At 33.1% G+C, this 18,988-nt stretch overlaps 2 protein-coding genes across 2 annotated transcripts in view; one reads left to right on the forward strand and one right to left on the reverse strand.

Moving 5' to 3' along the window:
• The window catches only part of LOC132736935 (mucolipin-3-like), a 101,800-nt gene that overhangs the window by 10,983 nt on the left and 71,829 nt on the right, over positions 1 to 18,988 (forward strand). The gene's annotated exons all lie outside the window — the stretch shown is intronic.
• On the reverse strand, positions 1,928 to 13,285 carry LOC132736937 (SCO-spondin-like). Its single transcript, XM_060724154.1, has 6 exons — positions 12,895 to 13,285; positions 11,052 to 11,130; positions 7,207 to 7,380; positions 3,358 to 3,537; positions 2,677 to 2,799; positions 1,928 to 2,300 (listed from the first exon to the last, which is right to left on the reverse strand). Exons 1-6 carry the CDS (start codon positions 13,228 to 13,230, stop codon positions 2,116 to 2,118), a joined length of 1,077 nt encoding a protein of 358 aa, XP_060580137.1. The 5' UTR covers positions 13,231 to 13,285; the 3' UTR covers positions 1,928 to 2,115.

The following is an 18,988-nucleotide window of genomic DNA, read 5'->3' on the forward strand; positions in this document are numbered from 1 at the left end:
TCTATTTCATTTGCCGAGTCTTACAATGCAGAATAGCATAACTTTTGGTTATTTTAATTAGTATATAAATAAATTTGAAAAAGGAACCACACTTTGGCTAAAATTTTATTCAAAATTTGTCTTTGAAAAACTGGAAATAATGCCCTCTTGCATGTCAGCTATCCTTACAGAATACATATGTTAGGTATCAGTTCGAGTTGCAAAATCCTTATAAGTCATTAAAGCTCGTCTGGAAGATTTGGCGGTAACACCTATTTCATTACCAAGATGTAATTATAATGACCTCATTTGCTTCCCGTGCATCAAAATAGTAAAGATCACAAAGATAAATTTGCATACATATTAAATATCATTAAATTTTTAAGAAATTACTGAATACAAAATATATATGTCTGCTTTTGGTAGATAAATAACATTTAAGGACACGAATGGTGACATGTGTGAAATCCGTACTCTCAGTGCCTGTAAGTGAGGATGGCGCCTCAGTAAGCCTAGAATACATGCAGACATGAATTACAGTACAATTAATGCGTTGCCGCATACCCAGAATGTTTCATGACTAAAACATCTACTGCGGTAAATGGGAACTTATCTGTGAAAATTCGTGTTTGTTTAAATGTCATTTTCGGCTGAATAATGGATGCACAACTTTTGATTATCAATAAATTTACATTTAAATTCACATAAATTTCATATTTCTAAAGCACTTGGCATATATCTTTCATTGCATCCATCCACCGCAACCTTTGATGCTGCATCGTTATCGGATCATGATTATTATTAATATGTAAGCTAACAAAAAACTAATATTTGTTTAGAATTGTCAACAATAAAATCTATAAGCATGCCTAGTTTAACAACATCTTATATACAGATGGGAAAACAAGCATAACACTAAATTAAATATGTTTAACGTTTAAAAAATACGTACACTTAAATGTAAACGAAATTTCAGAATTGATTCTTACCGTCGGTTGCCTTTTTTATTTGCATGTAATATGTCTTTGATTACCATCCAAATACATCATGGCTTCCGTTTAATGTTTTTATCTTTTTTCTTTTTCTTGTTATTGAAAATTCATTAAAAACTTGTCCCGTACATGCTTTTTTGTTTCATAAAAAATACTTGTCTTGCATATAAAATATACTCAATAATTTTGTTGTGATTAATGCTTCCGAAAGATCACTTTATTTCCAGATTTTTTACTTAGTCTGTACTATTTAACAAACAGCAAAATAGTTCCGTGCATTAAATCAGGCAAACTCCTCGCAGCGGTTACTTCCCCTGATCTGTACAGTAACCACTGCCACCACAAGTAAATTCGGTCGAATATAGCCGGATATATTTTTTTCACTTTTAATTTAAAAATAGAATACTTTATATCATTTTAGTTTTCTTTCGTTAAATAGTTATGCTTAATGTACAAGAAAGTAAAAAAATATACGTATAAAAATTATTTTGTAAACATAACGAAAGATATTTTCACTGTGACACCGTATGCATAGTAAACAATGGTAGAATATAAACAGTTATTGAAGGATTGCACAAAAAGATTTGATCCGGCACTTGTTTTAAAGTGATAACAAATTGTGTGTCTTGAACTTATTTTGTCTGATAAGGATGTAATTATAAATCTGCCAGTTTGATATGGGATCCCTGGCGTTCTGAAACTGGCCGCCATGTTTTTGTCACATGATACAACTATCATCACGTGATTTCAGTGGTGGCAGTGGTTAAAGTAGCAAAGCGTGACGTAACCGCTGTGAGGAGTTTGTAAATCAGGCACGAACGAACACCTGACTGGGTCACCGACGTTCCGTAAGATAGCTTTCTCACATGAAATCACATTGATTTTGTCCTATCTACTTTAAATGTATACGAAATCATTTATTAAATTGATATATGAGTAACATATACCGGTAACTAAATTTACCTTAAATATTATTTCAAACCACAATAAAACTTCTTTTCATTTATTAGATACCTTTTTTTCAGATTTGATTTTTATCTATATCTACACGTGAAAGTCAAGAACATGTTTTGGAATACAGATCAAAGCCGTCATCATCTCTAATCTTTGTGGGATCAACTGAATTCATCATATCATATGTTACTTATCCTGTTGTACATCTCGCGCCCGATCGTTTTCGATATATTTCGAAGGATAAACATTCAGGATTTTCGGTACAGGCAATTTTACATTCTTCCAAGCTCCCATATTCTGCCTCATTACTGTTAAAACCGGTAATCGCTTTTCTTTCGAATTTAGTATAATTGCCTGTCGTCATTGTTTGGCAAACTGAAATTTAAATTAATAAATCATGTTTTGAACTTATATCAATTTTTTTATTAGATATAATTATATGTTAGTTGGTATAATTAATTAATTATAGTTATAATACATGTAATTAGTATTTTTTGCGAAGTCAAAATACAACTTTTATATTTATATTTTGCTATCTTTACGGCATATTAATGCACGTTCGTTCAGTTCTACTTTCCTTAGTTGTTAAACATCTATCACCTTTTAATTCCATCATTATAACATTACTAAACACATGTTTAACATTTTTATAGAATTGAAAATATGAGTTTCTGAGGCACATAAATATCTGAGGCATAATATACCTTTCAACTAGCACAATATGACTTTATCAGTGCTATGAATACTTTACCTTTTGTGCAGTTTTTAATTGAGTTGTTATATGCAAATTGCTGATGACAGAAACATTTTCGTTGTATGCACACACCTTGTGTTTCTAGACAGTTTAAATCACTTAAGCAACCCTTTCCGTGGGCTAAAAATAAATAAAGTTTTCTTGAGTTCAGGTAGACATATTCCACAGAACATGTGATTTATAATGTTGTCTCTTCTTGTATAAAAATTCCACACCACTGTTACATATTCCAGAACATTAAATAGAAACCTTTTGGAAAATAGCAGTATAAAAACTTGAAAAATATAGATGTGATACATATATTGCCAATAAATATTGTCAATAATTAAAGCTTCAAAGATTATCCAATGCAGAAATACCTAGTCATAAATGGCTATGACAAATGCTATCTGCGTGAAAAACCAAAGCACCGCCTTTCTAAGAAATAAACAAGGTTTTTAGTAATATCTGAAAATGATTTCAAACGAGAATTTGACATTTTGTGTAATTTGAAGGTAAGCGATGCATGGTACTATTAGCAAATTCAGATACGTATAATGTGCACGGGAAAAAAAGGACAAAACAAAACAAACTGAAAATTTTCCAGAAGGGATCAACTGTTATTTTATAGGAGGAACCTTAATTTAAAGGCGGTGATGTAATGTTAAAGTAAGAATAGTGCAACCATATATTACTTACTAGGGCATGGTCGCACATAACATGGCTGAGTCTCATCATTTTGTACATCCGATTGATCACAAGACAATTCCCCATTGCTTTCTATGCGGATAGAACACTCTCTTGATCTAATTTGAGTTCCTGAATCACAACTTACGCTACATGTGCTCCATGGTGACCACGTGGCCCAAGTATAGTTAGCTGAAAGCCAACGTACAAGTTTTTGTGAATTAAATAAGCAACTAAATCTGATTGATTAATTTGTAAGTTAAAAATCTTTAATATGTTAAGTAGTACTATACAATACAAAAGCGAAAATGCAAGATTCTCACATGATAATAACTTTCTCTCTTATTTGACATGCGCTGTTTCTGGAATGAGTCCGCACAGAACCGTAAGACTGAAGTCGTTCGAAATTTCTTTTTCATTAATATATCAATTTGTTATTTCTGAAATTACGAGGGACGGTCAAAAAATATCCGGACTTTTCATGCTCCTCTCTTTCCACGTGCAGCTATAAACACATTTTATATTGTATTTGGTGAAAACTACATCCATTCGCCAATAACGTGGTCAGTTTATTTTTATGATAGTTGTGTATACACAGTATTTTTCTCTATGATATATGATAGGTGTTTCGTCTATCATGTACTCTTTGTTAGAGGAACAACGCTTTGTAATAAAGTTTCTGGTTGCAGAAAGTGAAAAGCCCTGCCACATATTTCAGAGGCTTAAAAAACATTTTCTGGTAAATGTGTACCACGTTCAACCTTTACAATTGGGTTTCTCAGTTTCGTGAAAGACAGAAAAAGTGTTTGTGACACGCCTAGGACTGGGCGGGCAGCTGAGGCGGTGATCCCTAAAATGGTAGCAAATATTAATGCTTTTGTCAACAAAAATCGTCGAGTAACTTTAGAGGAGCATCGGTTAGGTATCGGCACACAAGATTTTACACAAACACCTAGGCATGAGCAAGGTGAGTGCCAGGTGTGTGCCTAGACAGCTGTCCGCAGATCAAAAGGCAACCAGAGTAACCAATGCAAAATAATATTTAACGTGTAAGTCGTTTTAATCGTGAAGGAGTTTTTGAATCGCATAATCACTGGAGATGCGGTGTGGGTTCATTATTCCGAACCTGAGAGAAAAGCTCAGTCAAAGCAGAGGCGAGCTGGTTCCCCACCTACTAAAAAGTGTAAGCTGTCTCCTTCGGCATGCAAAGTCATGCTTGATGCCTTTTGGAATTCACGAGGAACGATACTTACTCATTTCATACCAAAAGGTCAAACTGTCGCCGCCAAGTACTATTGTGAAGTAATTCTCAGAGAAAAGCTGAAGCAAATGCGTCGCAGGTTAGCACAGAAAAATGTTCTCCTTCTTCACGATAACGCCCATTCTCATACCGCCGAGTTAATCAACTCTTACAAATGGCAATTGTTGTCTCACCCTCCTTATAGCTCAGATCTGGCCCCCTGTGACTTTTTTGTTTCCAGAACTGAATAAAATGCTTGCTGGAAAGAAATACCAGGGCGGCTTTGATATCTGCTGTTACACAGTACCTAAAACATAGGTCTACGTCATGGTTCACAGAGGGAATACAAAAGCTCCCACGAAGTTGGCAAATGTGCGTGGACGTAGGTGGAGAGTATTTTGAAAAAGAGTAGAAAGAATTTTTTTTTAAATGTTGAATGGTTTTCGAGAACGAGTCAAAGTCCGGATATTTTCTGACCGTCCCTCGTAGAATGGAAATATCGAAAAAAGAGGGCGACAATCGCTAAACTTTATTCCATACAATACCCAGTCTTATCAAGCCAACGGTAAGACATCTTGTTTCATTGTGATTCTGCATTTTTAGTTTCACGTCATTACCGTGTTGAAAACAACAGCACATATATCATTTTTGTGCCCCCACGTTAGTGGCGGGCATTTGGATTTACTCTTGTCCGTCCGTCCGTCCTTCCGTCCGCCCTTCCGTCCGTCCGTTCACTTTTGTGTCGCACGTAACTCAAAAAGTATTTGACCTAAAGTCATGAAATTTTACAGGAATGTTGATCAGCATGTGTAGTTGTGCACCTTGGTATTTTGGTCTGGATATTTTATAGTATTTTTAGAGTTATTGCCCTTGACTTAGTAAAATTTTGCAATTTTCAACTTGTGTCGCATGTAACTCAAAAAGTAGTTGACCTAGAGTCATGAAACTTTACAGGAATGTTGATCAGCATGTGTAGTTGTGCACCTGGGTATTTTCGTGTGCATAGTTTAGCATTTTTAGAGTTATTGCCTTTGACTTAGTAAAATATTGCAATTTTCAACTTGTGTCGCACATAACTCAAAAAGTATTTGACCTTGAGTCTTGAACCTTTACAGGAATGTTGATCAGCATGTGTAGTTGTGCACGTGGGTATTTTCGTCTGGATATATTTAGTATTTTCAGAGTTATTGCCCTTGACTTAATAAAATTTGGCAATTTTCAACATGTGTCGCACATAACTCAAAAAGTATTTGACCTAGAGTCATGTAACTTTACAGGAATATTGAACAGCATGTGCAGTTGTGCACCAGGTATTTTCGTCTGGATTTATTTAGTATTTTTAGAGTTATTGCCCTTCACTTAGAATTTTTTTGCAATTTTCAACTTGCGTCGCAAGTTTCTCAAAAAGGATTTGACATAGTCAATAAACCTTATGGGCAGGTTGCTCAGCATATTTTAGATTTGCACCTGGGGTTTCGCTTGTGGATTTATCCAGTATTTGTAGAGTTAATTCCCTTTACTTAGTAAAAAGATTGACAGAACAGTGTCGCGGTGGGGGCACCCGTGTCCTATGGATACATTCCTAGTTCTTAATATTTATGTTCAATTTGATAAAAAAAAAACAATGAAATGTTGAATTCGTTTTTTTTTTTTTTTGGTTATTTGGTTACTACTACATGTAGCTTATAGACCAATTTTCAGTGGTCCTGAACATCGTTGTACTTTGATGATAATTTTCTGTTTACAATTGCTTTAAGTAAAATATTTGCTAGTGACCAGAAAACGTGAATAACACGCTTCAAACGGATCTTAAAATCTACAAAAATTACCAATCATTGGCAACAATATGCAATGCTAGCCCTTACTGCGCCAGTCATGCAATGAAAATATAGTGACAATACTGCAAAACCATTAGACAATCAATTAAGATATTAATTGCTTATAAAAATGTAAAACGGTTCTTTTATTGTTAATATTTAAATTGTTTAAAATCTTAGTACATATTTTTCTCATGGTTTGTTTTCTTGATAAATTTTGGCTCATCTGAAGGAATACAGTATACAAGTATTTGGTTAGCATTGACACTTGTCACACAGTTGTTTCTATATCATTGATTCAAAATAAATTCATTTGCCAATGCAAATTCACTATTTCAAGCTATATACATCCTTTGTTTATGAATATATTTACTTTACAAGACATATTATGTTGCTATAGGAAAACAAATCAAAATAGGTTGCTAAATTAAAATACCAGTGAGTAAATGTAATGTCCTGTGTGAAGAAATTTATCTTCAGCGTAAAATGATTCGAAACAACTTTTCTTTGTTCATTTAATTGCTCCCAAAACAATATTGATAAAACAATAGAAACACATTTTCCCTTTAATTTTCTAAATCGTTCTGTTGCAGCAACAAAAGTAGTTCTTGAAATGTATGTACTATTTAAATGTACGCTTGAGCCTATTTAAAAGGACAAAATACACTCATGCAACCACCATACTTTTCATACTGTACGAAAACGACATAAAATTTTACACTTTATCTTGTAACCATTAAGATAAAATGACAACATTAAGAAATATTCTTGTTGGAAAAGTATTATAATAGTGTATTTTCTTACTTTTTACACATTCTGTAATATGGCTCCATTGTGCGTTGTAAAGACATGTAGCTACAGGTTCTACGCCGTTTTTTGGTTCGTATCCTGGATTACATATGTATCGGATCTTATTTCCAACTCCCCTTTGATTTCCAAGAGCTTTACCGTTGGTTGGGGCCGTTATGTTGATACACTCTTAAATCATAAAACAACAGAGCTTATTAAGTAGAATATAAAATATATCGACCGGATAACATTAGAATTTGGTTGTACCTACTCATTTTTTTTTATATCATTAGCTAAACAACGGAGTTTTGTGCATTTAATTTATGAATAACTTAATAATTAAATAGCATTTTTTATATTCTTTTATTTCATGCTTTTCCGTGGATTACTGATTTATCAGTGAAAATTATATTTGATAATTTCACAGTGAAAATTATCAAACTATAATTTCACACTTTTCAATGACGAAACTACATTTTTAAGATTTTCACCATGTGGGACCTCAATTTTACTTTGCTGACGATTCTGACAATGTCAGGCTGTTTAAAGAAAAACCAAAGCTGAAATTTATAAATAACTTAAATATCAAAAGTAATAAAAAGTAGAAAAACTTACTTCTATTCATTCAAATTCCAATCACCAAATTTCGACTCAAACTTTTTTTGTTTCATTTTTACAGTTTATAAAGCACATTCCTTCCACACTGCTTTTGATGACATTTGGGCATATTAAAGTATCCTCCAACCAATAACTGCCGTATGCTTTATGAATAATTGAAAAGCAATGACGGTCATCACTCGAAGAACAAGTAAACAACCCATCGTTCCTGACATGCCTGTGTCAGCTTCCAAGTTTACCATTTTACTAGCCGCTTTCTTCACATCTGTCAACACTTATTTTGTCTGTTGCAATCGTCAAATAAGTTTTCTTTCTTTTAAAAAGGTGTGTAACAAATCCAAATGATATCCCTCTGAATCAAACACAATTATTTTCCTCCCGTGAAATTCACAACTATAAATAATGGCTGCCGCTAATTTTTACAAAGCCAGGTCTATCATAAATCGCAGTAAGTACAATGTAACAGAAATATGGATGGATGGTTGGACTCTATCTTCTACAATAATTCATCACCGTCATTTAACGTTGCTTGTCGGACTTATTTTTCAGCTCAAGACTTCTTGTTTTTAATGAAAATTCCGACTAAATGGGGCTCTCAATGGGGAAAATAGAATTTAATATTAACGTTAATATTATGGAAATTTCGTTTTAACTTGTTTTTAAGCATAAAATAAAAATAAATTTGTTTGTTTCTTGTGTAAGATGTAATGTTATTCCATCTCATGAACTTTAAAAACCGTAATACTGCTTTTAAAGCTGCATGCCTCCAGATGACCCAAAATATTTCAAGAAAATTAAACTTGGAAAAACCATACTTAACCCATTACGTTATATACACGCCTGTTAATGCCTTTTTCACCCCCTCCCATTTTTGTTGTCTCAAATGGTGAAAAAATGCCTTATTTAGGCCCCCAACACTTGATTTTGTTTGAGAAATGTTGTTAATAAAAGTGCCCCCTTCTGTTTGGGGGGTTTGAAGGGGGCGGAGTCCCCCTCATCGCCAAGAAAATTTTGGACATGTGAGAGGCTATAAATGACCCCAGATTGATCATAAGGTAACCATGTAACTAACGCTGAAAAGCATTTGACTCTATCTCAATCCATTGAGAAGTTGCAGCACTTTGAAATCAATTTTGATGGAAAAAATCAGCGAAAAATAGTGTTTTTGGCAATTTTGAGATGTCCCCTCGTTGCCATGGTAACAGAAAATTTAAGCCTGAGCATGTTGTTGCAAGGGAAATGGTCCAGTTAACATTTGTGCCAGGTTTGATTATCGTTCACGCAGTTTTTATAGTATAATAGCAATTTGAACTTGTAACGGGAGACTTTTCAATGAAAACAGCCATTTTTCACAAAATGCTCATGAAGTAATTGGTTTATGAAAAAAATGAAAAAAATCTACAAAACAACAATTTTTCTTCAAATTTATATGACAGGCCATGTTTAAACATGAAAAAAACATGATTTAGGGTAATTTAAAGTATCTTCGTCATTTTCTGTTAACCTATTACGTTATATTCACGCCTTTTAACGCCTTTTCACCCCCTTTTTGTTGTCTCAATTGGTACAAAAATGCCGTAATAAGGGCCCCAACACTTGATTTTGTTTGAGAAAAGTTGTTAATAAAAGTGACCTCTTTTTCGGCGCGGCCCCTAAACCAAAAGCTACATCAGGGGGTTGCCAGAAGGGGGATGTGCCCCCTTCTGTTTGGGGGGTTTGAAGAGGGCGGAGTCCCCCTCATCGCCAAAAAATTTTTGGACTTGTGAGAGGCTATAAATGACCCCAGATTGATCATAAGGTAACGTGTAACTAACGCTGAAAAGTATTTCACTTTTATCTCAATCCATTTAGAAGTTGCAACACTTTGAAATCAATTTTGATGGAATGGAAAAAATCAACGCAAAATAGTGATTTTTGGCAATTTTGAGATGTCCCCTCGTTGCAATAGTAACAGAAAAGTTAAGCCTGAGCATGTTGTTGCAAGGACAATGGTCCAGTCAACATTTGTGCCAAGTTTGATTAGTGTTGAAGCAGTTTTTATAGTATTATAGCAATTTGAACTTGTAACGGGAGACTTTTCAATGAAAACAGCCATTTTTCACAAAATGCTCATGAAGTAAGGGTTAAACCTTGGGAAAAGTAAACAAATTAAAGATTCAAGTGATAATTTATATCTAATGTGCAATTAATGACTGAAGTTTGTAGTATTAATCACCATATGTCTACTGCGTTACTAACGCAGAAGGGGCTATTTATGCATATTTTGACCTCTTTTTGGTAATTTACTTGGATTTTAAGCGCCGATTGTAATGTGTCAAGTATTTTCTTTGTTCATTTCACAATATTTTACCTTTAAATACATTTTCAAAATTTTCATGAAAATTAGAATGAATCTGGAGGCGTGCTGCTTTAAAGCCCATTCGATGAAATAAAATTACATCTTACACACAAACAAACAAATATCCTCTATATAATTTTTGAAAAGAATAGAATTTAAAAAAATGAAACAAAATTTATCAATAACGTATTATAATTATATTCACTTAATTTAAACGATAAACCGACTGGCTTCAAAGTAAGAAATTTGCAAAATACACATGCTCCAAAACGCATGCAAGTTGTCACTAATTGCTCGTGAATGTTGATATATGCACAAACTGAGAAGACAAACGAATCATCTCGACATCTAGCATTTGATTTACTATAATTACTTTGCTCTCCCGTTTGGAGGAAATAAAAGTATCTACCTGAAGTTTACCAATCGCAAGTTTTCACGTTTTTGATTAAGTACAACATTCGGACAGTTGTTGTCTGCATTATGTTCATAATAACTACTATCTATCAACTCTAAATTAAATTCTATTTGACATCGATACAATATTCATATTTATATTTTTGTAAAAATGTACATCACCTTTTTCGTCAGCCCTTGAATATTTTGAAAACATTTACATTCACAGGATATTTAATTTGGTTTGGTTTACGGTGCACCAACACAATTAACGTTATATGGCGCCGAAAACGGAAAGATGGTAAAACTTACCTCGGGTGTTACAAAGTTAAAGCAACGCCAGGGATCAAAACTCCCTCACGTGCTGGAGCTAAGAGATGCACTGAAAATTCGAACCCATGAGTCGCCACTTACGATCCTCAACCATTAAAGGTTACCCCTCAGACTCAATGCGAAAACTAGCACAATTATATTTGTATAATAAACTATACTGTGGTATGATATATCTTACCTTTTATTTTACACTTTTCCGTTTTGGAATCAATTGATTCACATACATCCCCATGCTCACAGCCTCCTTGACAAGGGCTCTAAAGTCAGATAATGTGATACTTAAAATCATTAAAACATTTGTCATGTATGTTTTGTGATTGATATTGTTACTGTGTGTAAACAATTATACAATGTACATATAATTATGCAAATAAAACAATTTTCAAACATCGAAGAATATGTATAATGTGTACTGCAAATATTTGTGCACATAACATTTAATCAATAAATTACATGCATTCATTTCTTATCTAAAATTTATAGAAAATAAATTTCTAATTACCTCCCTTAATTTACATTAAATGTTAATGGGGTAATATCTTTATAAATAATGCTTATTTTGACAAATCTTAATTTAAGCATCATATTTATGTAATAAAACCATGAAAAAAATGTGTTACAGAATCTTTAAAAGATTAATAATTTTAAGCATATGGTTTGACAATAATAATTATTATTGTCCCTTACAAAGTTGTGTTATAAAGGTTTATTTAGATTGTTAGGCTCGTTGACGAGTTCTAAATCCTTTTATCAAGCACATGAAGAGAATCGGTTAGGTACCTTGATGCACTGACCCCTTCAATTGTCCCTGACAAAATTGTGTTATAAAGGTTAAGGTTTATTTACATTGTTAGGCTCGTTGACGAGTTCTTAATCCTTTTATTAAGCACTTCTTATCTTTAAAATTATTTCGAACAGTTACAGGAAAGCTCAAAAGCAAGTGATTTGTATATCCATCAAGCACATTTAAAAGTATTATTATTATTAATGTTTATTATTATAATAATTATAATAATAATAATATACAGTTCAATCGCTTAAGGTTGAACTCTTTATTCCATCCAAAAACGGGTATTAATAACAAGCCCGTTGGTTGGTCAAGAATTCATGAGTTAATTTCGTCACCTATATAAGAAACTGAGCGGCGTGGTATCAATCTTTTTTTCGGATAGGAAACGCCGAAGAAGGCAGCATGTGAATTTTCATTGTTTTTATCTAGATCTAGTTTTTACATTTATACAATTATAGCCACGCCCTCCCTCCCAGAAATAAGTGACGTTGCTGCCGTAAATTGTATGTATTTTTCAGGTTTTACACTCTGGGAGTTTCTCGTCATGGCTTGAAATTAACATTTGTGTAAGAATAAACAGCTTAACAATGCGCACAAGATGCATGCTTTATTGCCAAAGACAATGTCAGCTTCCGTTGTCGGCGCTGACGTTAATTTAACACTTTGTGATGCTGAGTTTGACATTTGTGCACGTAAATTTGGAATTTGAGTTTATCTATTGAAACAAACAATAATCATTTGTCTTTCAGTATTAGTGATAAATATAACATGTATTATATTTGATGTAGGCATATTATATCATAACAGTATGTAGCCGATGTCGGGACATACATGAAACAAATACATAAATTCGTACCGATATTTCTAGTTCTTAACTTCTTCACAAACCAATAACAAAATTTCGCCAAGCCTTAAATAAACCATCAAAACGAATTTCGTCTTTGTTTGTTTTTGTGTTGGAATAATAATGATAATGATAAAAGAAGTAAATAATAATAATAATAATAATAATAATAATAATAATAATAATAATAATAATAATAAAAATAATAATAATAACAACAACAACAACAAAAATAATAATCTGTATTGAAAAAAATCATCAGAAAACTTATATGAATTGGGTGTTTATTTGATTATGACATTGCATAAAGAATAATAAAAATAGAAGAAGAATTTACTGAATTTGATAAGGATACAAAAAAAAGAAAGAAAAATGACCATAAACTACCTTTATAACTTTGATGTCGTCCTTTTTCACATGTACACACTCGCCGGGATTTGATTGTTCCGTTTCTGAAGAGAGAAATAGCTCACATCCGTTGATTTGACTTCTATAGATAAGAGAACTGCAGTGGCCCCGTGCACCACACTCTGCCACACATTGTTCGATAGATATACCAATTATAAACTGAAATCTGTCTTTGTCAGATTTACACCAATTTTCGTAGGTCACAGAATACTCTAATTCAAAATTAATCATATTCACATGTAGTACTGTGACAGCAATAACTGTTTTAAAAACAAGCAACAGAATCAATTCACATTTCATAACTTTCAAAAACATTTTAAGAAATTGAAAAAAGCAACAAAATGATCAGAAGATATTCCAAGAAAGTGCAACCTTCATGCCACTAGTACAGAATATGCCTGGAGCTAACACTGAATCGTTGTTACTATAGCTTCATGGCAATAAAATAATTATTAAATTAAAAATTAAAGAGTATTTCATACAAAACTGATCATATAAAATTTGCAAAACAGGAACATGAATTCACGGACAATTGACTTCTTGCGTCCAACCCAGCGCAATTTTCTGCGCAAATAAATTTTGATAACGTGTCATTTTCAGGTGAATAATGTATGCTCGAAATTCTATGGTTAAATGATGGATATTGAATTCCACATGCATGCAATTGAAAGTGTCTCTCAAACACAAACACAAATATATTTCTTTCATTACTTGAAAATGATTGAACTATAGTAATTTAAAATTAACAAACGTCATTTTATTGTATTTTATTGAAGTCACTAAATGGCCTGTTACAAATTACTCTCGTTAAAATACCAACTACAATTCAGAATATTATTGTCTGGCATCTAAATTATTTACATAACACAAAACCACGCATTCGTTTTCTATGCATACTAAATAAGTTTCCTTTTAACATGATATGACTATATGCATAGCTTGCTCAATTATACCAAAGTTTGAATCACATTGAACAATCATTCGTTAATGTCATTCAAACAACAAAGGATATAAATAGCTCCACCGGAAAATCTAAGAAAATGCGAGATGTTTTGTGTAAAAAAAGATATTTACTTGACGTAAAACAAAACAATTAAGGAAGTCTTACTCCGGATCATTGATACTATTAAGTGTTGAGAATTGAATACCGGCCAAGCCGGTGTTAGGGGCGTGAGTGATGTTGCACTAATTCAATATCCCTCATATACAGACTCAATCAAACCGAGTTTGCAATTTTTCATGTAATTTATGGTGATTAATGTTTTCGAGGGATCACTTTGTTTCCAGATTTTTTTACTGTTATGCTTCCCGAAAAAAAATCTAACAGCGGCCAATTTCGTAGCATGTAGGTTATTTCCGGAACGTTCTTGGTCATTAGATTATTTATAATCACTAATCTCTTATCTCTATGTACTAAATTCCTGTTACAAACGTTCACACATTTTTGAACTATGATTGTGAAAAAAAATACGTTTCGATTACGATATTGGCCGATGTTATATTTTTGGGCGGGAAAAGATGACAGTTAGACTACCGTCAAAATTAACCAAGTCCTACCATTTATAACATTAATTAAATTACTTTCAATTACACTGATGGTATTAAAAATTGTCAGTTTCATGAGCGATACAAAATTAACTTCTAGTGTTAAGAAATAGTTATAGTATATGAAACGAGTTAGTTACGAGGGTATAACACTGGCAGGGGCGACATCAAGGGGTGTTTCTGCTAAAAAATGGCAAGGCCGTTAGGCCGAGACAATTTTTTTGCAGAAACATCCCGAGATGTCGCCCCAGCCAGTAATATACCCCCGTAACTAACGAGTTTCATATACTATAACTGTTTTATCGCAATGGCATAATGTTTTCTTTTTTGTATAGAAACAAATAAATAAATTAATCGTTAGCTACATTACAGTTATTTATCATAAGGCAGTTTTTCAAGTTGTTTTCGCTGCTGCAAAAATATACAAAAGACATCCAATATAAGAGGCGGATTGTATACTGTTACCAAGATTGATTTACGATTAAAGGGCTTTTTTCATTTCATTAATTATCTTTGTATATATTTTTCATTGTATTTATATATTAATTCTATTTTATTTTATTTTATTGATTTCATTTTTTTATTATTTTATGTTTTTTTTTGCTACTGGGAATGGTCGTTACCACTGCCCCATTGGAGCCTCTATGAAAAAAACTGTATAAATATATACAAGGTGCGAAAAAGACTCGACCGATATATAACAGTCGAGTTTTTTCCTATATGAATCAATGAAAAAACTGCACTGTTATATATCAATACAGTTTTGAAATGCTCGTTGAAGTGTACTGAGTATAATGGGTTAGAAAGAACAAAGGAAAAGCTCACAGCCATGCGATAATAGAATTTATTAAAGCTCAATTGTGTAGGAAGCTATAAGCTTATAGACACACTTTCGAATAAGTTCGTGGAACCAACCATGATTAATGAAAAACTTTAATTGATTAATTTCCGAAATGATTTATTTTGTAGGAAAGATTCATTATTTATTCATTTGCAAAATGTCGGTAAGCATTAGACACAAGTTAATGGTGGTTTTCAGTTGTTACAGCTTAATACATGTTTAAAGGGGACAAATAACAGTATATAAATTAAAACACCGTAATTGGCTCGCAAAAAGGTTAAAAAATCAATAAAGCCAGTACACAACTTTTCGTACCAGAAATACTTTAATGTTATTGAAACAGTTTATGAAACATAGGGGACTTATTATTGCCAAGGCTTACACCATAGGTAAATATGAAAAGTATATTGAATATGTTTTCATCTTTTGTTGCTATAAACAAATGTACACTGTTTAATGCTAATACAATCTATTTTCATTGTCATTTATTATGAAACACAACCTTATTTCAAGGAGCACTTGAATACCGATAACGAAGTTTCAGTATAATTTTCCAATACATCATGTATAAAAAATACATCAGCAGTATCTAGGTTAAACGTGCTTGTAAGTAACTGTTAGTTGCACAACGTGTATATAAACAGATTAATTTACTTAGTACATGTATTTAAATGTAGTCATTGGATAATATGCATTCATTTCGTATCGGAAAATTTGACTGAGAATTTATAGAAAACAAACCTTGTATCACCTCCCTTTAGTTACATGTAGAAGGAACCATTGTACAAAGAAAATGGTTACGGATGCGAATAAGGTGAGCCTGTTCATGGACGGTCCTGGAATGTGCAAGTTACTGTCCACGCCCCTAGCACCGGCTTAAGCAGAATTCAACATTTAAACATGAAATAGTAAAATTTTGAATTAAGAAAAGTCCGCAGATGTGTTAATACAGCGTTTATCATGGACCTTCAATGTGACACAGTAGTGCATTTCCATGAAAAGCGGCGGATGGTCCTCAAGGTTTATATATTATGACGCATCATCGACGCATTTTTTTACTTGGGGACCATATGCCGCTTTTCATGGAATGAGACTAACGTGTCACATTGAAGGTTCCATGATTACCGCCATATGAACACATCTGCGGATGTTTCAAAATTTTACCAGTTCATGTTAAATGTTGAATTCTGCTTTAGCCGGTGCTATGGGGTGTGGACGGTAGTTTGCACTTAACAGTATCGTCCATGAACAGGCTCAATCAAACCGAGCCTGCAACATTTTCAATTTTGCCGTGTTTGGCTTTCTTAAGGGATTCTTATTTCACTCTATTTTATAGTTTACATTTGAATAGATATTGCTTTACAATTAACATTCTGTTATTGGTTACGGATCATCTGCAGCATATTTCTGCGACCTTTCAAGATTCGACCCAAATTTTACACAACATAATTACAAAGCTGTATCAAGTTAATTTAGGCAACCATTTCCTAACAATATTAATATCAGATTGAAAAACAGAATATGTTTACGTTGCGTACATGTGCTATCTTAGCCGACTCTAGGCAGGTTTCATAACCTCAGATCTCTTTTCAAAATTCCATTTTATTTTGTTCCGCCCATTGTTTTCTCGTTTAGGGCAAAAGCACTCTTTTACTTGGGGCAGGCTTCATAACCTCAGATCCCCTTTCAAAATTCCATTTTATTTTGCTCCGCCCATTGTTTTCTCGTTAAGGGCAAAAGCATTCCATACGCCGCTTTTCATGGAATGGCACTACTGTGTCACATTGAAGGTTCAATGATAACCGCCGTATGAGTACATCTGCGGATGTTTCTAAATTCCAAATTTCACCATTTTTGTGTTAAATGTTGAATTCTGCTTAAGCCGGTGCTAGGGGGATGTGGACGGTAACTTGCACTTCACAGTACCGTCTGTGAAGAGGCTCAATCAAACCGAGACTGTAACATTTTCAATTTTGTTGTGTTGGACTTTCTTAAGGGGGTTCTGGTTTTCTCTTTTCTCTCCTGATGGCAAAGGATGATTAAGTTCGGTTCCACCAATCATTGTACTAGATGTTGATTAATAAACGGCCCTTTAAGCTGCATTTGAGAAATTAATAAGGACAGTAATTATATTTTTAATGCCATGTTTTATGATTTACATTTTCAAATTATGTAATAGTATTACAATGTATATATATATTGCTTGCATAATACTTATGTAAACAGAATCCATAAAGAACAACCAAAATGGCAAAGTTGAAAATTTTTGAAAGCTGGGTGTGATTAAGTCTGTTCGTAGATGCAGACCCCGCCCCCTAGCACCACCTAAAGTAGTACAGGAAATAAGAAATCATGAAATCAAAATTTTTTAGACATCTATAGATGTGTACATAAAACATTTATTTTAATTGGGTTTTGCATTTTACCTTTTAATTTGTATTGATTTAAAAAAAGGCAAACAATGAACATATCATAGCGTTAGTCTATACAAAATTTATTTAAAATATGATAAACAAGATGAACAAGGAAAGGCGGCGTTCAATGAACGCAGCCCCCATCTGACCCAGTAACAAGAGTCAGTGGCATTTAAGTTCGTTTGCATTTGAAACTCTCAGCTTATTGGCACGCTATTGAATCCGTTCCTTGAACCAACCAGCACTGAAAATGTCGAGCAAATATTGTTCAATTATACAATATGACGTTACATTGTTATCTTTTTTAGGACTGATATATTTAATCGCGGTGAATTGTGCACTTTATTAAAAAAAGTTGAATAGATAAAGACACCCTTCTTCGTACCACGGGCAAACTAGAAAATCAAACACAATAGGTACAACAAAAAGTGTTCTTATTTCGTGTTAGATTAGCCCTGTTTATATTACTTCTATAGGTTTGAATATGAAATTTTAACTGATATTAATAATAATAATATCGAATTGCGAAAATATAACCTGTTGACATTGCGTTGTATCTATACTGGTGGCAAAGGCTAATCACATTCGAGTTAGTTTGTAAATCATCTGTTGGGTTACGAAACCCATTATCCATATCGCCTTTAGTTTCGACGTTCACTCAATTGAGATTCTGTCATTCTACCAGCAATTTTGTAATCTATCAATGTCGAATTTATTTGATGTGATTAATGCTTCCGAGGGATCACTTTGTTTCCAGAATTTTATATAAACTGTAGACAAACCATAATTACTTAATGTGTACTTAAATTTACAAAACGAGATGTGTCTCCGTTCTCTACACAGTTCTATGTTAATCATTGTTCAACGGCAAATCCGACTTCGACGCTGTATTTTGGAAATAGCCTTCGTCATTACCCATGCTTTTATTTGTATAGGAGCGAAATTATTACTCTTTAACTCTGTCCATGTTCAGTGTCGGTCGAATGTTACTATTGATACCTTGGGTTTTGTATGGAGTTTTCCCTATTGCTTAAAATAACATTTTTATAGATACATTTAGTTTCATCGTAATGGGAAACAATCTTCGTTATGGTAGCCCTTGTGTATTTACGTACCGAATTGTTAATCAATCAAATACAACACTAGAGGATCATTTTTGTATTGGTACGACTTTTGTCTGTTTTCTTGTAAAATCTTGAGAAAAAATTGTCTACCTTGTGGCCAGTGTTGTCAAAGTAAATCAAATCAAGTGTAAAATTCTGATTGATGTCCC

The sequence above is a fragment of the Ruditapes philippinarum genome, unplaced genomic scaffold, assembly GCF_026571515.1.
Source record: "Ruditapes philippinarum isolate M1 unplaced genomic scaffold, ASM2657151v2 ctg1403_1_1_1_1, whole genome shotgun sequence".
Lineage (NCBI taxonomy): Eukaryota > Metazoa > Mollusca > Bivalvia > Venerida > Veneridae > Ruditapes > Ruditapes philippinarum.